The 25,297-nt window shown below is 42.0% G+C and overlaps 1 protein-coding gene across 1 annotated transcript in view; it reads left to right on the forward strand.

The window, feature by feature from the left end:
- LOC134355257 (calcium-activated chloride channel regulator 1-like) overlaps nucleotides 1-25,297 on the forward strand; it is a 91,079-nt gene that overhangs the window by 58,253 nt on the left and 7,529 nt on the right. The window contains exons 6-14 of the mRNA XM_063065054.1: nucleotides 926-1,034; nucleotides 4,644-4,809; nucleotides 11,828-12,049; nucleotides 13,451-13,675; nucleotides 13,757-13,934; nucleotides 16,472-16,578; nucleotides 16,667-16,888; nucleotides 21,229-21,490; nucleotides 24,583-24,750. Of these exons, the coding sequence (XP_062921124.1) occupies nucleotides 926-1,034; nucleotides 4,644-4,809; nucleotides 11,828-12,049; nucleotides 13,451-13,675; nucleotides 13,757-13,934; nucleotides 16,472-16,578; nucleotides 16,667-16,888; nucleotides 21,229-21,490; nucleotides 24,583-24,750 (1,659 nt within the window). The remainder of the gene's footprint in view (nucleotides 1-925; nucleotides 1,035-4,643; nucleotides 4,810-11,827; nucleotides 12,050-13,450; nucleotides 13,676-13,756; nucleotides 13,935-16,471; nucleotides 16,579-16,666; nucleotides 16,889-21,228; nucleotides 21,491-24,582; nucleotides 24,751-25,297) is intronic.

A 25,297-nucleotide genomic window follows, 5' to 3' on the forward strand; every position in this document is an offset into this window, starting at 1 on the left:
TTAGTGAGTTGTAGCCATGCCATATTGGTGCTGGAAGCACGGTGAGACATGTGAGCTGCCCCAGCACATCTTCAGATGAAGCAAAATGACACATTTCACTCTATGTTTCAAAGTACAGGTGATAAATGAAGCTGATCTTTATCTTTATCATCAGAGAATGGATGAGACTGACAGTGAGTGGAAATGGTTTTCAGTTTTTACACAACTATTTGAGATCTTTTTCCAGCAGATTAGCACCCTAGTGTTAGCAAACTTTAGGATAGGATATTTCGGAGTAAGCTAATGTTAACCCCTTACTAAATCCTGCCACTGTCTGTAAGGAATTTGTAGCTCTTCCCGTGACTGCATGGTTTTCCTCCGGTGCTGCGGTTTCCTACCACATTCCAAAGATGTGTGGTTTAATTTTTTTTTAACTACCTATTATGCCACAGGTGTTTTGGGAAGCAATGAACGTCCTCCATTTCTGTTATTGTTCGGGGGTTCCTTCTTCATGTCAGTAGCTTCCTTTTGGTTTTCAGTATTGTCAATCATACAAATCCCAGGTGGAGACTCTGGAATACTATCACAGTCAGATGTTTCTGTAACAATTTTGTTTTACCAGTCAGGGTTGTTAGCCCTGAGCTGAACCCCCAAAACTGGGACCATTCTTAATCTGACCTGCTTGGCCTGGGTGAATCTACCAAGAGCTAAAGCATGAAGCCCCGACTCCATCCAGCATAGCTTTCTGCGTCATTGAGGCATGCCAGCCTCAAAGCCCAATGAGAGGGTTGTGGTCCTCTTGGAGGAAAGGTGTGTGGGTTAGTAGGTTAATTGGTTGCATGGGTACAGTTGTGTCAGAAAAGCCTGTTACTGTGCAGTATCTCAAAATAAAATTTAAAAAAAAATTATTGCATTGTATTGAAAAAATACACTTCCTTTCCTACAGAACAATTGTTTGTTCATGAATGGGCCCATCTCCAGTGGGGCGTATTTAATGAATATGATGATCAGGTGCCCTTTTACAGATCTAATGATGGAATCATTGAGGCAACAAGGTGAGGAACTTCAGTTTTTTTTTTGCATATCATAGTCAATTTACCTCCATCCTTCTCCAACCCAGCTAATTTTGCATCATTTTTTTAAATAGTTATCATTTCCCAGTGCTGATATAATTTCACGGTTAACCAGGTGTCCTTCTCTACAATGCTGATGGACCTTTTGAGAATTTCTGGCACTGGTTAATTTATTGCAGATTTAATCTGTGTTTTTTAATGGCTTATGGATAAGAAACACTTAATTTTGATAGCAACTGACAACCAAGGTGTTGAAATTCTTCCCAACCTATTAATATTACTAGAATATTAACTGATGTTACTTCACACATAATGTGAGAGGAACTCAGCTGGTCAGGCAGCATCTGTGAAGAAAAATAAACAGTCGATTTTTCAGGCTGAAACCCTTCATGTGATAAGACTGCTGAATGGATCCTGACTGTTTTTTTTGCACTACTTTACTTCCCATTTTTCTATTTTCTATTTATGATTTATAATTTAAATTTTTAGTATTTACTAATTTTAACTATTTTTAATATCTTTAATATTTAATATTTGCAATCCAGTGAGTGTGAAGCACAGAATCAAATATCACTGTGATGATTGTACGTTCTAGTACCAATTGTTTGGCGACAATAAAGTATAAAGTATTTGTCCAGCATGTTTGTGTTACTTTGGATTTCCAGCATCAGCAGAATCTCTTGTGTTTATGCTGTAATTATGACTGTGTTGAGGTATCTAGCTGTGGAGCACAAATTGACCAGAACTTTCTATTGGATTGTAGATGTGCACACATTAATAAGGCTTTTATTAATGATTGCAAACCAGTTTCCTACAACATAGTTAGTCCCTGATGTAACAGAAGGAATGTCTGTACTGTATATGCATACCGTAAAAGAGAGAGGAATACTAGGTAGAAGGTAGGACCATTCAAGGACAAAGGAAAACCTCTATGCCAAGAGCCAGAGGAAGCTGGTGTGGTACTAAATGAGTACTTTGCATTGGTAACCAGTTAGGAAAAGGACATGGAAGACAGTGAGATCAGAGCGAGGTATGTTAATATTTCAGAGCATGTTGATATGAAGAACCATGGGGTGTTAGGTCTCTTGAGGAACATTAAGGTGGATAAATTCCCAGAGATGGGATCTATCCTGGATTATTAACAGGGGCAAGAAAGAAGAATGCTGCGGCCTTGAACAAGATGTTTGTATACTTTCCAGCCATATGTGATGTCCCATAAAACTGGAGAATAGTCATTGTTGAGCCTTTGCTTATGAATAGCAATCAGTGATCTGGCAAAGTACAAGCAGGTGAGTCTCACATCAATGTAGGGCAAGCTATTGGAGAGAATTCTTAGGTATAGGATTTATTCCTATTGGAAAATGAGGATTTATTTGGATAGTCTGCATGAATTTGTTCAGGGCAGGCCATGTCTTATGAAATTGGCTGAGTTCTTTGAGGAGGTGGCAAAGGTGATTGATGAGGGTGGCCCAGGGAATGTTGTCAGCATGGATTTTAGTACATCAGCAACACAAGAGATTCTGCAGATGTTGCTCTGGAGTTTCATGGTAGGCTGATCCAAAAGGTTAAGGCACATGGGACTGATGATGGTAGGACAATAAATTCTGTCTACATGGACCACAAGTTCCACTGATTGGAAGTCTGTGATTAGAGGTGTTCTGCAGGGATCAATGTTGGGACGTTCATCATTTATGATCTATATAAATTACTTGGACAAGATCTCCACTAAGGACACAGCAATCTCCTTTCTTGCCTCTGTCAATAGTCTAGTTTAGATTTCATCCCTGCGGATTTATCCAGCTTAATGTTCTTCAAGAGACCTAACACGTTGTGCATCTTGACATCAACCTTCTCTTAATACCAACATGCCCTGCACTGATCTCATGGTCTTCCATGTTATTCTCCATGCTGGACACCATCATAGTATTCATTTAGTACCTTCCCAAATTCCTCTGACTCCTAGCATAATCTCTCTTCCTCGTCCTTGAATGGTTCTACCTTTTACTCGGTGGGAAGTCATGTTCTAGCTGTATAAATGCTTGGTTAGGTCACATTGGGAATACTGTGTGCAGTTCTGGTCATCACATTTAAGGAAGGGTGTGGAGGATTTGGAGAGAGTGTTGAAGAAGTTAATCAGGTCGTTGCCCAAATCAGCTAAACGTGTAGGCTGGAAAACTTGTGATTTTTTTTCTGGAGTTGACCAGATAAAAGTTTATAAAACCATAAGCTGCATAGATAGGTTACACAAGATATCCTGCAGATGCTGGAAGTCTGGACACCCACAAGATGCTGGAGGATCTAAAAAGGTTAGGTAGCATCTGTGGAGAAAAATAAATAGTTTAAATTTCAGGCCTTAATTGCCACAGACAGCTGTGGAGGCCAAATCATTGGGAATATTTAAATGGAGATTGATAGATTTTTGATTCAAAAACATGAAATTAGAATGTCCCTTTAGGACAGAGAGGAATTGCAATTTCTTTAGCCAAAGGATAGTGAATCTGTGGAATTTGTTGCCACAGGCATCTGTGAAGGCGAAGTCATTGGGTATGTTTAAAAAGTTAATAGGTTCTTGATCAGTAAGAACATCAAAAGTTATGGGGAGAAGGTAGGAGAATGGGGTTGAGAGGGATAATAAATCAGACAGATTAGAAAACTGGAGCAGACTTGATAGGCCATAGGCCTAATTCTGTTCCAAGGTTTTAAGGTCTTATCACCTCATGGTGTTATGGGACAAAACAACACTCACAACATGTTGGAGGAACTCAGCATAGGCAGGATAGGTGAAGAAGGAATAGGGGAAAGCACAATGGGTAGTAGAAGGAGGTGGAACCATGAGGGAGGTGATAGGCAGCTGGAGACAGGGGCAGAGTGAAACTGGGATGGGGGAAGGAAGGGGGAAGGAACTACCGGAAGTTGGAGAATTTAATGTTCATGCCCAGGGGCTGGAGACTACCCAGACAGTATATGAGGTATTGCTCCTCCAACCTGAGTTTATCCTCATCATGGCAGTAGGGACACCTTTACTGGATATCATTAAGGGTCTTGGCCCAAAATGTCGACTGTTTATATCCCTTCATAGATGCTGCCTGACCTGCTGAGCTCCTCCAGCATTTTATGTGTGTGTGTTGCATAGATAACGTAAATTGTTAGTTTTTTTCCCCAGGGTGAAAATGTCAAATAACAGAGCATAGTTTTAATGTTAGAAAGAGAAAGTTCACAGGAAATGTGAGAACTAAGATGCTTTTAACGAAGAGAATGGTAGGTGCCTGGTATATTCTGTTGGCAAGCTGGTAGAAGCAGATACAATAGTGAATTGGAGAGGCATTTGGACATGCAGCCAATGAAGGGGGTAGAGATCATGTGCAGACAGATGGGATTTGTTTAATTTGGCATCATGTTTGGCAGTGACAATGTGGGCTGAAGTGCCTGTTCCTGTGCTGAGCTCTTCTGTGTTCGATGTATACCTCCCAACTGAGGGAAAGTCCAATTCTCGGGCTCTTCTAATAAAGCTGGCACACAATTACTCAATGGTTAGTTATAGAAATGTCACTCAGAAACAAATCTGATTTATTTTTGTCATTGGTCTTTCAGGTGTTCAAAGGTGATAAAAGGAGTTATTAAAGATTGTAGTAGCGGTGACTGTTTAGACTGTACCGTTAATAAAAAGACAGGATTGCCAGATGGATATTGTACATTTTATCCAGAGAAGAACCAGGATGCATCATCTTCAATAATGTATAATCAAGGATTGGAGAATGTAAGTAGAGTTACAGTTGATCACTGCAGGACATTGTTAAGGCAATATCCCAGGCCAGCCTGAGTTCAGCTGCTTCAGAATCAGGTTTATTGCTTCAATTTAAAGTTTATTGTCACTGAACTGTACACGTGTATACCTCGCTAAACTGAACCATATTCCTCCACATTCAACCACACACTACATATAGCCCACACAGAACACACAAAGTAATATTACCACAAATAAATTAACAAACACCAAAATATATTCCAGGTGATTGACATCTGGCATAAAATGCATTTACAACACAAGTCACATACAGTATAAGCGGCCTAATGCTACTGAGGTGTTATATGTGAAGAGACTTGGTTGGTAGTAGGGAGTTCAGTCATCTCACAGCCTGGGGGGTGAAGCTGTTCCCCATCCTAACAGTTGCTGTCCTAATTTGTGCCTGACGGTAGGGGTCAGAGAGATGATGGGATAGGTGAGAGGGATCCCTGACAATGCTAAGAGCTCTGCGTATACAGCATTTCAGATAAGTATCTCAGTTGGGTGGAAGAGAGACCTCAATGATCTCAGTAGTCCTCACAATCCTTTGTAGGGTCTTGTGTTGAAGTGCCTTGCAAATCCATACCAGATGGTGATGTATCTTTTCACGGTACTCTCGAAGATGCTCCTGTAAATATTAGCAGTGTGAACAGCAGAGGGTTGAGCATGCAGCCACGTGGATGGGTGTTGGCGCCAGTGCTCAGTGTGATAGGGCTAGAGGTGTTGCTGCCAACACAGACTGTCTGTGATCTTTGTGTCAAGAACTCCAAGATCCAGTTACAGAGAAATGCTGAGACCCTATGAGGACAGTTTACTCACCAGCTTCTGGGGGATGATTAAATTAGACACTGCTCTGATGTCGATAAGCAGCGTCTTGTCACGAGACACAATTTTAAAAGTGGGACAGGGCAGAGCTGAGGATAGAGACTATTAGCACTGACATATGCTATGAAATTTGTTGTTTTGCAGCAGCAGTGCATTGCAATATATAAAAAATATAGAAAAAAAATCAAAATAGTGAGGTAGTGTTAATGAGTTCATGAAACATTCAGAAACATTGAGTGTGGTTCTTCAGGCTCCTGTGCCTCCAGCTGGATGGTAATAATGAGAAGAGGGCATGTTCCAGATTGTGAGGGTTCTTAAAGATGGGGGTCACCCTCTTGAGGCACCGCTCTCTAAAGATGTCCTCTATCCAGAGTTCAAAGACAAAGGAGACTTATTAAAAATATACCTACATGTCACCACCCTCAGATGATTTTCCTTGTGGGCATTCATAGTAAATACGAAGAAACACAATAGTATCAATGACAATCTACACGCAAAGATGGACAGACAACCAATAAGAACAAGACATCAAATTGTGCAAAGGTAAAAAAGAAAAAACAAGAAATAAATAAACAAATTAATTAATTAATATTGAGAACAAGAGTTGTAGAATCCTTAAAAGTGAGTCCATAGGTTGTGGAATCAGTTCAGTGTTGAGTGAGTGAATTTACTCACTCTGTTTTAGGAGATTCATGGTTGAAGGGAATAACTGTTCTTGGACCTGGTGTTGTGGGACTTACAGTTCTTACATCTCCTACCTGATGGCTACGGCATGAAGGGAGCAGGGCCTGGATGGTGGGGATTCTTGATTGTGGATGCTGCTTTCTTGCGACAGTGCTCCTTGTAGATGTGCTCAATGGTGTGGAGGATTTTACCTGAGATGGACTGGGCTGGACCCATTATTTTTGTAGGCCTTTCCATTCAAGGGCATTGGTGTTTCTATACTACACCATGATGCAACCAGTCAGTATACCCTCCACCGTCCATCTAGAGAAGTTTATTAAAGTTTTATGTACTTAGATTATGAGGGCACTCAGTCCTCGTTTATTGTCATTTAGAAATGCATGCATTAAAAAATCATAAAATGTTCCTCCAGAATGATATCACAAGAAAACACAGGACAAACCAAGACTAAAACTGACAAAACCACATAATTATAACATATAGTTACAACAGCGCAAAGCAATACCATAATTTGATAAAGAGCGGACCATGGGCACGATAAAAATGGTCTCAAAGTCCCGATGGACCCATCATCTCATGCAGGTGGCTGAAGGGAGAAACTCTCCCTGTCATGAACCTCCAAGCATCATTGGAAGCACCCAACCGCAGCGGACTCCGAGTCCGTCTGAAAACTTCGAGCCTCCAGCCAGCCCCTCTGACACAGCCTCTCCGAGCACCATCCTCTGCCGAGAGCTTCAACCCTGCCCGCCGAGCAACTAGCAAAGCCGAGGACTCGGGGCCTTCTCCTCCAGAGATCCTGGACCACACAGTATCAGCAGCAGTGAAGCACGCACTTCAGAAGTTTCACCAGCTGTTCCTCCGTGCTCTCACGTCCGTCTCCATCAAATCAGGATTGTGCACAGCACTCTACTTAACAAATAACAGACATCACCACTGGAGTGGCCGCTGCAAGCTGTGTCGCGTCGCCATCTTCTCCTCCCACCGATAAAAACTTTGCTTCAGTATTCACTATGGAAAAGGATCTTGGTGATTGTAGAGATGACTTGCAGCAGACTGAAAAGCTTGAGCATGTAGATATTAAGGAAGAGGATTTTCTGGAGCTTTTGGAATGCATCAAGTTGGATGAGTCACTGGGAATGGATAGCATGTACCCTAGGCTACTGTAGGAAGTGAGGGAGGAGATTGCTGAGCCTCTGGTGATGATCTTTGCATCATCAATGAGGACAAAAGAGGTTCCGGAGGATTGGAGGGATGCAGATGTTGTTCTCTTATTCAAGAAAGGGAGTAGGGATAGCTCTGGAAATTATAGATCAGTGAATCTTACTTCAGTGGTTGGTAAGTTGATGGAGAAAATCTTGAGAGGCAGGATTTATGAATATTTGGAGAGGCGTAATAGGATTAGGAATAGTCAGCATGGCTTTGTCAAAGACAGGTCATGCCTTACGAGCCTGATTGAATTTTTTGAGGATGTGACTAAACACATTGATGAAGGTAGAGCAGTAGATGTAGTGGATAGGGGTTTCAACAAGGCATTTGATAAGGTATCCCATGCAAGCCTTATTGAGAATGTAAGGAGGCATGGAATCCAAAGGGACCTTGCTTTGTGGATCCAGGATTGGATTGCCCACTGAAGGCAAAGAGTGACTGTAGATGGGTCATATTCTGCATGGAGGCCGGTGACCAGTGTGTATAGTGTGGAGGGCTGACAGAGGTTGCAGCGGGATATTGATAGGATGCAAAACTGGGCTGAGAAGTGGCAGATGGAGTTCAACCCATGTAAGTGTGAAGTGGTTCATTTTGGTGGGTCAAATATGATGGCAGAATATAGTATTAATGGCAAGACTCTTTGCAGTGTGGAAGATCAGAGGAATCTTGGGGTCCAAGTCCTTTGGACACTCAAAGCTGCTATGCATATGGTGCATTGGCCTTCATCAAGCATGGGATTGAGTTTAAGAGCCAAGAGGTTATGTTGCAGTTCTATAGGACCCTGGTCAGACCCCACTTGGAGTACTGTGCTCAAATCTGGTCGCCTCACTACAGGAAGGACGTGGAAACCATAGAAAGGGTGCAGAGGAGATTTATAAGGAAGTTGCCTGGATTGGGGAGCATGCCTTATGAGAATAGACTGAGGGAACTCAGCCTTTTCTCCTTGGAGCGACGGAGGATGAGAGGTGACCTGATAGAGGTGTAAAAGATAATGAGAGGCATTGATCTTGTGGATAGTCAGAGGCTTTTTCCCAGGGCTGAAATGGCTAGCACGAGAGGGCATGGTTTTAAGGTGCTTGGAAGCAGGTACAGAGATGTCAGGGGTAAGTTTTTTACACAGAGAGTGGTGAGTGCATGGAATGGGCTGCCGACAACAGTGGTGGAGGTAGAAACGATAGGGTCTTTTAAGAGACCCCTCAATGGGTACATGGAGCTTAGAAAAATAGAGGGCTATGGTTAAGCCTAGGTAGTTCTAAGGTAGGGACATGTTCGGCACAGCTTTGTGTTGTGCTGCAGGTTTTCTATGTTCTATGTTTCTATGACATGCTGAATCTTCACAAACTTCGAGGAAAGCCAAGGTGCTGCTGTGCCTGCTTTGTAATGACAGTGATGTGCTGAACTCAGGGCAGATCCTCTGAAATGATAACGCCAATCAATTTAAAGTTACTGACCCTCTCCACTACTGATTCCCTGATGATGACCGGCTCATAGACCTCAGGTTTCCTCCTCCTGTATTCAATAACCAACTCTTCGGTTTTGCTGATGTTGTGTGAGTGTTTGTTGTTGTGGCACCACTATTCATCCAAAATTTCAATCTCCCTCTTATATTCTGATTTGTCACCCCCTTTGATTTGGCCAACAGCAGTGGTGTTGTCAGCAAACTTAATATGGCATTGGAGCTGTACTTAGCCTCACAGTCATAAGTATAAAGTGAGTAGAGCAAGGGGTAAGCACAAACTCTGTGGTACACTTGTGCTCATGGTGATTGTGGAAGTGGTGTTATGACCAATGGACTGAAATCTGCAAGTGAGGAAATCAAGGATCCAGTTGCTCAAAAAAGTATTGAGGCAAAGGTCTTGGAGCTTATTGATTAGCTTTGAAGGGGAGATAATGTTGACTGCAGAGCTCTGGTCAATGGAGAGCATCCTGGTGTATGCACCTTCACCATCCAGATGTTCCAGGGTTAAATGCAGTGCCCATGAAATGGCATCTGCTCCGGCCCTGTTGTGACAGTAAACAAATTGGAGTGGATCCAAGCTGTTTCTCAGGCAGGAGTTGATGTGCTTCATCAAACTCTCAAAGCATTCCATCACAGTGGACGTACTGGACAATAGTCATTGAGACAGGTTGCTGTGTTCTTCTTAGCATCAGTAAATTTGAAGTCTGCTTGAAAAAGGAGGGTATCTCAGACTTCCATAGTGAGAGGTTAAAGATATCAGTAAACACTCCAGCCAGTTGATTAGCACAGGTCTTCAGTTCTTGTCCAAGTATACCACCTGGGCCAAATGCTCTCCGTGGGTTCACCCTCCTTAAGGAAATTCTTATGTCGTCCTCAAAGACTGAAATCACAGGGTCATCGGGGACTGCGGAAGTTGTTGAAGATGCCTCCATGTTCTGTCACACATAGTGAACATAAAATGAACTCTCATCTGGAACTCTCATTTTTTGTCACATATTTCGCTGGGTTTTACTTTGTAGAAGGTGATAGCGTTCAAGCCTTTCCACATCTGTCGAGCATCCCTCTGTGATTCAAGTTTGGTCTGGAATTAACACTTCGCATGTGAGGTGGCTCTCTAGAGGTGGTACCTGGACTTCCTGTACTGTTGAGGAGGCTAGTGCCCAGGATGGAGCTGGCTGAGCCCATAACTCTCTGCACTTTTCTCCAATCCTGTGCATTGGTACCTCCATACCAGGCGGTGATGCAACCAGTCAGAAATTTGCTAGCGCAAACACGAGGAAATCTGCAGATGCTGGAATTTCAAGCAACACACATAAAAATTGCTGGTGAACGCAGTAGGCCAGGCAGCATCTCTAGGAAGAGGTACAGTCGACGTTTCGGGCTGAGACCCTTCGTCAGGACTAACTGAAGGAAGAGCTAGTAAGAGATTTGAAAGTGGAAGGGGGAGGGGGAGATCCAAAATGACAGGAGAAGACAGGAGGGGGAGGGATGCAGCCAAGAGCTGGAAAGTTGATTTGCAAAAGGGATATAAGAGGATCATGGGATGGGAGGCCTAGGGAGAAAGAAAGAAGGAGGGGGGAATCCTCCTGTTTATTGCTGATGATTCAAAATTTCAAAGATTCAAAGCAAATTTATTATCAAAGGATGTATATATTATACAACCTTGAGATTTGTTTGCCTACAGGGAGCCACAAAGCAAAAAAACCTGAAAGAACCCAGTTAAAGAAAAAGTAAAATTAAAGACTAACGCCTTTAGCGCAAGAGGAAAAAGTACAAATCATGCAAACAATTGAAGCAACATTCCAAACCAAATTGAGTCCTCAGATCCAAACACTGGAGCAGCCCGAAGTAGGCCTAAAGCCTCGCTTAGTAGCTCATCATATTAGCATAGCAGTCTTCATAGCCTCAATGCCATGGAGAGAGGAATGACCATCACAGAGAGTGAACGAAATTGCCTGTCATCTGATGTTTAAGATGTCTAAACAGCGGATTGTACCTCACGCTAGGACCCAGCTACTGTGAAGGGCTCTGGGCCCAGATTTCTCTGCCGAGCCCGAAGCTGCTCCCAAGCTCTTCAGATCCAGCCCAGAGTAATCCAGCCTCCTATCTGGGCCAGTTCTATGTACATCAGACCTCAAATGCCCCAACCTCTCCTCTCTGAATGGCAATGTTCAACGTGACTCTATCTATCAGCCATCAAAGCACTCCTGATTATCATCCAGCCATGGACTAATAATTAACATTTCAAACTGAACAGGGTAGGTCAGAACCCCTAACAACAGCATCTATCGCATCCCAAGAGGATATTCCCTGACTCACACTCCTGAACATTTTGGGAAATCTGATAAGACCATAAGACTATAAGACATAGGAGCAGAATTAGGTCATTTAGCCGATCAAGTCTGCTCTGCCATTTGATCATGGCTGATTAATTTTCCCTTTCAACCCTATTCACATGCCTTCTCCCGATAAGCTTTGATGCCCTTACTAATTAAATACCTATCAGCCTCCACTTTAAATACACTCAATGCTAGACACTGAAAGAAAGGCAAATAAAATATGGTTCAGACAAGGGAAAATGGGATCAGTGTAAAAGGGCAAAGATCCCTGCATGGACAGGAAAGGTCAAAGGGCACATTTCAGTCTTTAACCAGGTGACCTGTTGTTTGTGATGTTGATTGAAGAGTAACTATCAGGTCTAAAATGGGAATAATCCCTGGCTGGTCTTTGAAATAAGTCTTTGAAATCAGTTGTAACCTTCTGGATAAGGACTTCCTTTCAGCTACTCATCTGTTTAACACATTATACATTTTCTAGGTGGTCAAATTCTGCACTGACAAGACCCACAATACCGAAGCACCCAACATGCAGAACACTATGTGTAATTACAGGAGCACTTGGGATGTGATCAGTCACTCGGAAGATTTCAGAAACATTTCTCTGCCTTACACTGGTTCAACCATCCCAACGTTCACACTTCTACAGGCCAAGGACCGTGTGCTTTGCTTAGTCCTTGATGTTTCAGGAAGCATGGATGGGGTAAGGTCTATTATGATCAGACCATTCGATGAATTGTGTAGATAGGGTAACAAGAGAGTGACATTGTGAATGCATTCTGATATTTATTTATTTATGCATATTTTATTCCATTCCCATCTTTTAAACTCTAACTTCATTAGCATTCTTATATATAATTCTTTGCTTTATATAACTCTTTATTTGTTATATTGTTGAATGTTGTTTTTTGTTGCATTTTGTGCCCTGAGCAACACACTACAGCAAACTCCTAAGATACGTAAATGTATATGGCAATTAAAGTTTAACTTTGATCCTTGAAAAGAGGCCTCAGAGTGGGAACTGTGCAATTTTTTGTCTATAATATTTCATTTTCATTTACTGTATGTGAGTAGAAACAAACATATGGTCACCATTTGTTTCAAATTTATGCAAAATGTTGAAGTGGGTTTAACATTCCTGTTGGACTAAGAGACGACATTCACTCAGTGATGGGGTGAGCTTTAGCTGTTTTGTGTAAATGATCAATTCGACAGCTTTACTATCTTATTACATGAGCTTCCTGCCCTTAATTTCTTAAATCCATAATCCTTGGTACCACTCAGTGAATGCACGGAACACTAACCCTAATGCATGGACAATCTCTTGGTCCTAAACAGTCAGTGAGGTTTTATATTTAAGTGGGTAGACAATGGTAGAATAGAGTTGTATAAATGAAGAAAATCCAATTTTTACTTAACCAACCATTAGTAATACAGAGACTCAAAACAATTAGATTCTTAGGACAGTGTGGCCATCTTTATTATGCTGAGGACACATTTCAAACAGCTACACGCGTGAATTTACCCAACCTGATCCCTCAACTGGAAGCTGAGATGGAATGGACAGCTTTCTGTGTTTGCTTGTCAGCCTTTCAGCGTGTAGTTGTGGAGATCTCACCAAGTGTGGTCAGTATGTTAAAGTGCTGGCTTTGGTGAACACCAGGATTCAGTGAGGAGGGTGGGTAGCAATGAGGTAAGTCAAGGTAAAATTTTACCTTTTCCTCAACTCTGTGTGTTCACTGCAAGGGCAGTGGTGGCAGCCATGGCGTGGTATGTTCCTAAGGTCATGGAACAGTCAGGGGCCAGTTCATTGGCAATATTTAAGATGGAGTTAGATAAGGCCCTTGTGGCTAAAGGGATCAGGGGGTATGGAGAGAAGGCAGGTACAGGGTTCTGAGTTGGATGATCAGCCATGATCGTACTGAATGGTGGTGCAGGCTCGAAGGGCCGAATGGCCTACTCCTGCACCTATTTTCTATGTTTCTATGTTTCATGGTTTACATCTAAAGGCATTTTGATTCAGTTGTATCCAGCACTGTCTGGTCCATTAAATGGGGCTGAGATTAATCTTACATCACACTTTGTACTTTATGTTGGTGAACAGGGGAATCGCATTGTCAGGCTTCGACAAGCTGCTGAGATATTCTTGCTGCACATCATTGAAAAAGGATCACAAGTTGGAATTGTCACTTTTAACTCTGATGCAAGCATTAAAACACAGTTAAAAAAGATTGATAATCCTAGTGCGAGGAAGGACCTTGTACTTCTGTTACCAACGTCTGCTGAAGGGGGAACGAGAATCTGTGCGGGGGTTCGATCTGGCTTTCAGGTAGGTCTGGAAAACTTCATGAACACATTCCTTTCAGGGATTACATTTTACCCAAATTGGTGACAACTCATTGTCTTTCAGGTACTTCGTGGCGATGATGGTGATACTAGAGGTGATGAAATTATTTTGCTTACGGACGGAGAGGACGACAGTATTAACACTTGCTTCACAGAGGTAGAACAAAGCAGAGCCATAATCCACACCATTGCATTAGGGCCAGAGGCAGCCAAGGATCTAGAACAGCTCTCAGCAAAGACAGGTAACCAACACCAAATAATCACACGGTTAACAACTGGGCTAACAGTATGAGATCATCCAAATCTTTTTAGAGAACTTAATGTAAAGGAACCCTAAGGAGGCAGTAATCTTAATATAGAAACATAGAAACATAGAAAATAGGTGCAGGAGTAGGCCATTCGGCCCTTCAAGCCTGCACCACCATTTATTATGATCATGGCTGATCATCCAACTCAGAACCCCGCCCCAGCCTTCCCTCCATACCCCCTGACCCCTGTAGCCACAAGGGCTATATCTAACTCCCTCTTAAACATAGCCAATGAACTGGCCTCAACAGTTTCCTGTGGCAGAGAATTCCACAGATTCACCACTCTCTGTGTGAAGAAGTTTTTCCTAATCTCGGTCCTAAAAGGCTTCCCCTCTATCTTCAAACTGCGACCCCTCGTTCTGGACTTTAATTCATACTACAATATGCGAGGCAGAAGCATAAGTTACCTGTATCATTATCACAATGGAATAAAGGGAATTACAGAGCTTGACCAGAAGTTTCTGAGAATAGTTCACAAGGTGCAGGATGGATATCTCCCACAGAAGAAGTTGTACTCAAATGGCAGGGGTAGGCAATCGTGGCTGACAAGGGAAGTTAAGGACAGCATAAAAGCAAAGGAAAGGGCAGACAAGGTAGCTAAAGTGACTGGGATGTTGTTGGGAAGCTTTTAAAATCCAACAAAAAGCAACTAAAAAAGCTATATGAAGGAAAAAGATGAAATATGAGGGCAAGAAAGCCAATAATATAAAACAGGATGCCAAAAATCTTTTTCAGTCATATAACGGGGGAACAAAGAAGTAGCAGATGAACTCAATAAATACTTCACTTCAGTCTTTATTGTGGAAGACACTAGCCATATGCCAGAGGTCGGTGTGTGTCAGGGATCAAGAGTGAGTGCTATTGCTTTTACAAAGGCAAAACTGTTAGACAGACTGAAAGGTCTTAAGATGGATAAGTCACCTGGAGCAGATGGACTACATCCCAGATTCCTGGGAGAGGTTGCTGAAGAGAAAACGGATGCATTGGTCATGATCTTTAAAGAATCACTTGATTCTGGCATGGTCCCTGAGGACTGGAAAATTGCAAATGTCACTCCACTCATTAAAAAGGGAGGAAGATAAAAGAAAGGAAATTACAGGCCAGTTAGCCTAACCTCGGTGGTTGGGAAAGTGGTGAACTCCATTATTGAGGATGATGTTTCGGGGTACTTGGAGACTAATGATAAAATAAGTCAAAATCAGCATGGATTCTGTGAAGGGAAATCTGTTAGAGTTATTTGAGGAAGTAACAAGCAGGGTGAACAAAGGAGAGGCAGTGGATGTCATTTACTTGGACTTTTATAAAGCATTTGATAAGGTGCCACACATGAGGCCTCTTAACAAGATAAAATCCTATGACATTACAGGAAAGATACTGGCATGGATAAAGGAATGGCTGACAGGGTGTGAGTGAGAATAAAGTTCCTGGTTGGCTACCAGTGACTAGAGTATGGGTCAGTACATGGAACTATAACATTGTGGCTATTGCAGATACTTGGCTTTCATATGGGGTGGATTGGCTGCTGGATGTTCCGGGGTTTTAATCTTTCAGATGAACGGGGCGGGGGTAAAAGAGCTAATTGCTAATCAGTGTTACGATCACAGCAGCAGAAAATCCACTGGCTAATCTACTGAGCAAATCCCAAACAAGAATGAGGCAATCACTCTGTTAAGAGTATTCTATAGACCCCCAATAGCAGCAGACACTGAGAAACAGATCGGCAGGCAGATTTTAGAAAGCTGCAATAACTGGGCTGTTGTCATGGGTGACTGCAACTTCCCTACTATTGATTGGCGCCTCCTAAGTGTAAACATTTATTATGGGGGAGAATTTGATATGTGTGTCCAGGAATGATTACTGAGACATCACGACACGTAGACAGGCTGATGAGAGGAGGGGTCATACGAAGTCATGAATCTGGTCAAGTGACAGATCTCTTGGTGGGTGAGCATTTCAGAGACAGTGACCACAACTCCCTGACCTTACCATAACCTTGGACAGGATTGGAGGAAACAGCATGAGAACGTTCTTACTTGGGGAGAGGAATTTTAATCTTATTAGGCAGGAACCTGGGAGCATAAAATGGGAACAGATGTACTCAAAGAAATGCCCAACAGAAATGTGAAAGCTGCTTAGGGAGCACTTGCATTGGATCCTGGATAGGTTTGTCCTATTGAGGCAGGGAAAGGATGGTAAGTTGAAGGAACCATGGTTGACAAGAGCTCTAATCAAGAGGGAGGAAGAAGCAAAGGGCTCTAAAGTTACAAGGTATCCAGGAAAGAGACTGAGGAGAGCTAGAAATGGACATGAGAAGGCTTTGGTGAGTATAATTAAGGAAAACCCCAAGGTGTTGTATATGTGTGTGAAGAACAGATGGATAACTAGAGTGAGGGTAAAACCACTCAGGGATAGAAGAGGAAACCATGGATAATATCTGAGTTATGGATTATTTTTCCTTTTCCATTAATTAGGAGGTCTACAGTTTACAGCCACTGATAACGTGAACACAAATGGACTAATTGATGCATTCAGTGGATTAGGATCAGGAGATGGTGACATTAACCAACAGTCAATCCAGGTTTGATTACCTTAGAGAAATTAATTTCCAATTACTCTTCTGTTACCAACTTTTTGGTAATAAAATATGTTTATTTCCTCGTTCCTAGCTTGAAAGTACAGGAAGGAGTGTTGATGAAAACAGTTCGTTTAATGATTCAATTGTTATCGATAAAACTGTTGGAAACAACACACATTTTGTGTTCACTTGGGAGGTGTCCACACCACAAGTATTTGTACGTGACCCCAATGGAAAGGTATACAGCAACAATGACTTTGTCATAGAAGAGAGCATACACACTGCACGGCTCGAAATTGAAGGCACGGCACAGGTATTCTCCTATGTACCTGAAATACTATCTGTATTTCTCTCTCCACAGAGGCTGATGGGCCTGTCTGGTTTCCACAGAGTTTTCTAGTTTTACTTTCTGTTAACATTACAGTCAAGTTGCATTACTTAGACGTGTTCATTTAGGCTGTATTGGAATACTGTATACAGTCCTGTTTATCACACTACAGTCAATTTAATCACTTGACACTTGTGACTATGAGGCTACGGCAATCACAACTCCAATGCCACATTGAAGTTTACCGATAACATCACTGTTGTTGGCCGGATCAAAGGTGGTGACAAGTCAGCACATAAGAGGGAGATTGAAAATCTAGCTGAGAGTGCGACAACAACCTCTCACTCAATGTCAGCAGGCCCAAAGAGCTGATTATTGACTTCAGGAGGAGGAAACTGGACATCCATGAGCCAATCTTCATTGAGGATCATAGGTGAAGAGGGTCAGCAACATTAAATTCCTCTTTTATTATTTCAGAGGATCTGTCCTGGGCCCAGTAGGGAATTGCAATAAATAAGAAAGCACAGCAGTACCTCTACTTCCTCGGAAGTTTGTTAATATTTGGTATGACATCTAAAGCTTTGAGAAATTTCTGTCGATTATCTAAGTGTATATTCACTGGTTTCATCATGGTCGGGTATGCCCTTCAACAGAAAATCCTACAAAATGTAGTGGATATGGCCCAGTCTTTCACGGGTAAAGCACTCTCCACCTTTGAGCACATTTACACTGAGCACTGCCACAAGAAGCCAGCATCCATCATCGAGGACTCCTTCTGCTCAGGCCATACTTTCTTCTCACTGCTGCCATCAGGAGAAAGGTACAGCAGCCTCAGGATCTGCACCACCAGGTTCAGGAACAATTATAACCCCTCAACATTCAGGCTCTTGAACCTGATGGAATAACTTCACTCATCCCATTACTGAACTGTTCCCATACCCTATGGACTCACTTTCAAGGACTCTTCATCTCATGTTCTTAATATTTGCTGCTTATGTATTTATTTATTATTTATTTTTCTCTTTTGTATTGCACAGTTTTTTGTCTTTTGCAGGTTGATTGTCGGTCCTGTTGGGTGCGGTCTTTCATTGATTCTATTGTGTATCTTGGATTTACTGTGTATATCTATAAGTACTGTGTACTGCTACTGTGTACTGTGTACAAAGAAGGTTCACCAGATTGATTCTTGGGACGGCAGGACTTTCATATGATGAAAGACTGGATCGACTGGGCTTATACTCGTTGAAATTTAGAAGATTGAGGGGGGATCTTAGTGAAACGTATAAAATCCTAAAGGGATTGGACAGGCTAGATGCAGGAAGATAGTTCCTGATGTTGGGGAAGTCCAGAACGAGGGGTCACAGTTTGAGGATAAAAGGGAAGCCTTTTAGGACTGAGATTAGGAAAAACTTCTTCACACAGAGAGTGGTGAATCTGTGGAATTCTCTGCCACAGGAAACAGTTGAGGCCAGTTCATTGGCTATATTTAAGAGGGAGTTAGATATGGCCCTTGTGGCTAAAGGGATCAGGGGGTATGGAGGGAAGGCTGGTACAGGGTTCTCAGTTGGATGATCAGCCATGATCATATTGAATGGCGGTGCAGGCTTGAAGGGCCGAATGGCCTACTCCTGCACCTATTTTCTATGTTTCTATAAGAAAACAGACCTTAAGTTTGTTCTATGGTGACCTATATGTACCTTGATAAGAAATTAACTTTGAACTATAAACAGGAAAGATATTGTAGCAATTGACAGGTTGCAGAAGAGATTTCACCAGGTAGCTGTTTGGAATGAAAGACTTCAGTCATAAAGTTAGATTGCATAGGCTCTGTTTGTTCTCATTGAAGTATGGAAGGTCAAGGGGTAACCTGATAGACATTTGTAATATAGTCAGAGTGTTGTTTCTTCCCACAGCAAGCAGGGTGGTCTATAAATAGAGATCTTAGTTTAAAGTGAATTTAGAGGATAAATTTACAGTGCAGGATGCTGTACAATCATGCACTCTATTAAAAGTAATACAGGCATAGACGATTTTCCAAACAAGGAGCAAATTCAAAAATCAGCAGTGCAAATGGACTGCGGAATCCTCATGGATTAATCCTTAAAGGTTAACTTGCAGGTTGAGTCAGTGATAAGGAAGTCAAATATAATGTTAGCATTCATTTCGAGAGTACTCGTACATAAAATCAGGATGTAATGCTGAGACTTTTTAAGACATTGTTCAAACCATATCTGGAATAATGTAAACAACTTTGGGCTACTTATCTCAGAAAGATTGTGCTGGCATTGGAGAAGGTCCAGAGGAGGCTTACGGCAATGATCCCGGCAATGAAATGGTTAGTACATGAGAGTATTTGATGGCTCTTGGTCTGCTCTCACTGGAGTTTAGAAGAATGAGGAGGGTTCTCATTAAAACATACTGAATATTGAAAGGCCTAGATAGATAGGTGATTTGGCCAGTGTAAATTGCTCCTGTTTGTAGGTGAATATTAGACTGAGGGCAGAGTTGATGGGAATGTGAAGTAGATAAAATAGGGTTTAGGATTAGTGAAGATGGTTGTTTGATGGTTGGCGTGGATATAATGGGTCGATGAGCCTGTTTCTGTACTGTATACATTTGTGACCCTTTCATCCTCTTTTGTTCTTCTAGCATGATGTGTTATTTGCATCAATACCAGCCTTTGATTCCACAGAGTTTAATATCCATGCTCAGACAATATCTAACTGATAACTGATCCTCAGTCATACTATCCAGACATCCCACCTCTCCCGGAAGTTCCAGGAGTCTCCCGCATATTAATAGTGGCTCCCTGATGCCTGCAAATTATATACAATGTCCCGGAAATTGATTTTTTTTTAGAGCAAGCGTGAGAGAACACGCGAGAGAGCGAGCGCAAGAGCAAGAAAGCAAGCGCGAGTGAGAGCGACCATGAGAGAGAGGGAGTGCGAGAGCGAGCGAGAGAGCAAGAGCAGGAAAGCGCGAGAGAGCGAGCACGAGTGAGCAACCATGAGAGAGAGAGCGAGAGCGAGAAAGCAAGCGCGAGAGAGAGAGACCACGAGCGAGAGAGAGCACGCTCGAGAGACAGAGCAAGAGAGCGAGCGTGCAAGAGAGAGTGAGAGCAAGAGCGAGAGCGAGAGTGTTCCAAAAAAAAGAAAATATGATACGTACGTCACCCCAGACTACACTAAAGTGTACCCCTGCCTAATAGCGGTCAAAAATAATGACAGTGTTGCTCGCTGCACTGTTTGCAACAGTGACTTTTCTATTGCCCATGGTGGGTTAAAATGTAAGAGACATGTTGAGGTGAGTTTAACAGGTGTCATTCATTCATTAGCATAGCTAATGTTATTTAAACTAGCTGGCTAGCTGCTAAGGAGCTACTCTATTGCAGACATCCCATCTCTCCCGGAAGTCTCCCGCAAATTGATGGTGCTACCTCCCTGAAATGAGTTTTTGCAGGGTGGGATGTCTGTACTATCCTTTATAGTGACATCCTTAAATCTCACCAACTCCTTGCTTCTTCATCTCAAACCTGAATAACTGGGGTTAATTTTATTTTTATTTATTGTAGCTGTTTAGAGATATGTTGATGCTGCCTTGTTTTCCTCAAAAAGAGAAAAAAGTGGTTTTAATCTCTGTACTCCGTGAAATCCTTTGAATGAACAGTTGTTGACTTGGAACATAACCTGTGTTTTCCCTCCACAGATGCTGCCTGACTGACTGAGCATTTCCAGCATTTTCTCTTTTATACATTGAATTTTCCTCTCTCACTGGGCACCATTCCTCAATAGCAAACTGACAAGAGTAATGTTCCAGTAGTAGGAAATGGGCCTGGATTCAGGAGAAATCAGGAAAATAATCTTAGGTCACCTAACAACGTTTGTTTGCACCAAATTATTTCAAAATTATGAAATTAGAATGTCCATTTAAAACAGGGATGAGTAGGAACTTCATTAGCCAGAGGGGGGTGCATCTGTGGAATTCATTGCCACAGCTGGATGTGCAGTCTAAGTCATTGAGTACATTTGAAGCAGAGGCTGATAAGTATTTGATTAGTAATGACATCAAAAGTTATGGGGAGAAAGCCAGAGAATAGGGCTGAGAGGGATAATAAATCACCCATGATGGAACGGCCTAATTCTGCCCCTATGCCATATGATCTTGTAGTATCTTAACAGTATTGAAGATAATGACTCGCCACAACTTTCTCAATGGTCCCCTACAGAGATAATCATTCTATATGTCCAGTATTAATAATTTTAAATATCACTGAGAAGTTATTCCTGCCTTTGGTTTTCATAGAACTAACCATAATCATCTTCCAGGATGGAACTTGGACTTACAATATCATGAATACTGGAAATAAGCAGAAAATAACAGTTACAGTAACATCCCGCGCAGCGGATGAGAACGTTCCCCCTGTCACAGTCAACACAAAAATCACCAGAAAGGATCTCACTAGTCCAGTGGTCATCTATGTGAAAGTCTCCCAAGGATTTTTACCAGTCTTATCTGCGAGAGTGATAATCATTGCTGAACCATCCACGGGTCCTACAGAAGAAGTGGAGCTTTTGGATAATGGTTTAGGTAAGTCATATAAAATTCGCTTTGAGAAATAAAGTTGGAGGTTTTGTGAAATTACTGATGATTTTGTGAATATAAGTGTAAGTTTGAGGGAGATCTAATGACATAGAGTGAACTGGGTGGGTAAGGGACCATCGGCTGCCAGCAGGAGAACTATTTAACCTACAGGTGCCCTGATCAAATTGTAAACCAGACTTTAATGGGCTGTGTTGTGCCTTGTGGTCAACTGCGAAGATCTAAGATAGCCTGAAGTTCAGATAGACTGTCCATCTCATTGCTTCACATAGTAGCGAGCCCAGAGCCAGACTCAGTGGTTGGTCCCTCATGAAGCAATAGCTTACTGCGCCAACCACTTAGATTCAGATCCGTAGACCTCTACAGAGTTTGCTGGCTTTGACTCATGGAGAGCACCAACCTGAAATCTGGCCTGACCTCTAACTCCCCCAATCCCTATCCCTAATCTTTAACCTGATTTCAAATCCCCCAAATCATCCCCTCAAACCTTAAAAACAACTAAGTCTGAGACACAACCTTGATAGAGGCCGCAGCTGGGCACCATCTTGACTAGAACACAATCCAGTGTCAGGGAGGACCGGTGTGTGAATGAGAGATTCATCTGTCTGAATGGGGTCACCAATTCTGTGGAAAAAATGTAAAAGCAGGTAAGGTCCACTCCTTTTACTTTATCAGAATGTTTTGGTTACATGCCAGTCAAAGGCTATCAGAATATTGAGGTGTGAGGACCTTGGGGTGTGGTCTCTGAAGCCAGCCTGTCATACACAGGCTGCTTCATCTTATAGGACAGCAGTGGTGCAGACAGTCAGCTCATCTGGCCTTCCACGTCCAGATGAAGGAAGTCTGAGCAAGATGCCAAGTCAAGAACAATTCTGCCCTAGGTGTGTGACTTCCAACAATGTGCCAACTAAAATAGGAAGAATATTTAATCAGTTGCATAAATATGTCTTCATGCCTTACAAGGCGCAGATTGGAAGTCTGTGTGGGGCGCCACTCCACACACAGACTAGAGCAATGTGTGATTAAGTGCCTTGCTCAAGGGCACAAACATGTTGCCACAGCTGAGGCTCAAACTAGCGACTTTGAGATAACTAGGCGAACGACTTAACCACTTGGCCATGTGCCCAACACTTGCCCGACGCAGGCCTATCATGGTCTGAGTCAACGTTCCCCTCCCCCCTGCATAAATCTTCAACTGGGCTGCTCATAGAGATTATGGAAGATGAATGCATTATAATTATTTCACAAACAAAGTGACTTACTGCCCTCAGGGGATTTTTCTTGTCTCTTTGCGCCTCAGAGTTTTGAATCTTTTCTCCATTTAGAGAATAAGTTACGCTTTCATTTCTTTGGGCTCCCTTCCAAGAAGGTGGGTCCTGTACAGAAGGGACAGTTTGCACCAGAACTGGAGGGGGACTAATATCCAAGCGGGAAGGCTTGTAAACGCTGCATGGTGGGGTTTAAACTAGAGTTGCAGGGGGATAGGAAGTAGATTGTGAGAACAGTTAGTGGAGAGGCTGTGGAGGCAGATATTGGTAAGACCTCAGACAAAGATAGAAGTTGAAAGGTTAAACATGGTGCAACTTATGTCCTGAACTACGTATATCTCAATGCAAGAAGTATCGTAGAAAAGTCAGATGATAGTGCTGAAGATGAGGTAGCTGGTTTAATAACAGAGGTAATGTGTAGTGAGGAGAGGCTGTTGACTGGGGAAAATTGCAGTCAACAGGATAAGCTGTGACATATAAGGCTGACAAAATTGAAAAGGATGAATACAAGATTGCAGGTGTTATATTTGAATGCACACAGTATACAGAGTAGGGTAGATTAACTTGTAACACAGTTGCAGGTTGGCAGATAGGAGGTTTTAGTATCACTGAGTCATAGCTGAAAGATGATTATAGCTGGGAGCTTAATGTCTATATGCAACTCCCTTCAAGTTTATTTTGCTCTTGTAGTTCCACAAATGTTCAATATCTTCCGACCCTATGTTGCCTCTTTTAATAATTTGATTTCATTTTTTACCAATGGAGCATCGCCATCCCCTCTGCCTTGCTGCTTGTCCTTTTGATACAATGAGTATCCTTGGACATCAAGCTCCCAGCTGTAATCTTCTTGCAGCCATGATGCAGTGGTGTCTACAACATCATATGTGCCAATCTGTAACTGCTACAAGTTCATTGACCTTATTCCATATATTGCAAATATTCAAATATAACATCTTCAGGCCTATATTCACCCTTTCCAATTTTGTCTGCCTTTTATGTTACAACTCATCCCGTTGACAGCAGTTTAGGTCTATTACCAGCCGCTCTTTGCCAGGAGTCTCACTATGCATTGCCTGTTTGTAAGCCAACTACTTCATCTTCAGTGTTTCAGTTCCCCGCCCCCTGCCAAATTAGTTTAAACCCACCCGAAAAACTCTTGCTAAACTGCCTGCAACAATATTGGAATCCTTCGGGTTCAGTATATAACTAAAAAAGCTAATAAATTTGGAGGTTAAAGGATGGATATGGACAGGAAGCACAGAAGAAGAGGTATTACTTGCTAGTTTCAGACATCTATGGATTGTGATTGACTGGATCAAACTCGCCGGCCTATTGCTGTTTGGAAACTTTCTCATCTATCCATCCAAGGAGGTTCAGAAATTCAGATTAATTTACCATATGTATATTGTAACCTTGTATAAATGAATTAATTATTGAACTTGACAAATTATTATTCAAGATAGATATGAGCTTTCATTCTGTATCCATATAATGACTGCCTGGGACGTTTTGTTATCTATTCATATATCACAGTTTCAGTGGATGTGATGGAATAGAGCAATTAATGAGAAAAAATTCTCTTTCTTGAATGTTGCCTTAAAATTGTTCCTGCTCAACATAACACACATTTGGCAGTCCACACAGCAATGAAAACATCTAAAATTTGGAATTTGTTCTTGACCTGAAGGCATCATGATGGACTACCCATGAAATGAGAGTAGGAAGTTTCTATAGGCAGTTTTTAACTAAATTGTATTATTTGTGTTGCATTCTCTCCTCGGCTGAAAATCATTCACCTTTACTTACTTTTAGGTGCTGATATTGTCAGCAATGATGGGGTTTACTCTAAGTATTTCCTGAACATTAATGAACATGGAAGATACAACTTCAAGGTGCGGGTAGAGGGAAAGGAAGGGTCTACCATGACGAAAAACAGAACAGATGGGAGTGCCATGTACATACCAGGATACACAAAAAATGGTAATAAATATTTGGCATTTCATAATAAGACAATACAGGTTTTTATTGTCATTACAGTGCTTAAAGTCAGAGAATCATAGAGCAATACAGCATGGAAACAAGTCCTTTAGACCAACTTGTCCTCACTGCCCCAATTGTCCAACTGGGCTAGTGCTAATTGTCTTCATTGGTTTACATCCATCTAAGCCTTTCCTGGTTTGTGATGTAATGACACGGTGAGCCATTGAATTGTATGCTTGCTTTGTGAATTGGTGCCCATTCCTCCAGCAATCTTGCCTGTGCTTGTCCCGTCACTCATCATCAGGAAGAACACAATCCCACATTTCCACTTGTCGTGTTTCATAGGATTGTATTCAAATAAATTATTGCCTGCCTACAACGTGCAAGCTGGTGTGGAATTCTGTTTGGTGTGTCCAGATTTAGAAAGAACTTCAAACGTGGAACATTACAACATAGTTCAGGTCCTTCAGGCTACCTACTCTAAGATCAATGTAACCCTTCCCTCCTACATAGCCCTCCATTTTTCTATCATCCGTATGCGTATCTA

Source organism: Mobula hypostoma, chromosome 12, assembly GCF_963921235.1.
Source record: "Mobula hypostoma chromosome 12, sMobHyp1.1, whole genome shotgun sequence".
NCBI lineage: Eukaryota > Metazoa > Chordata > Chondrichthyes > Myliobatiformes > Myliobatidae > Mobula > Mobula hypostoma.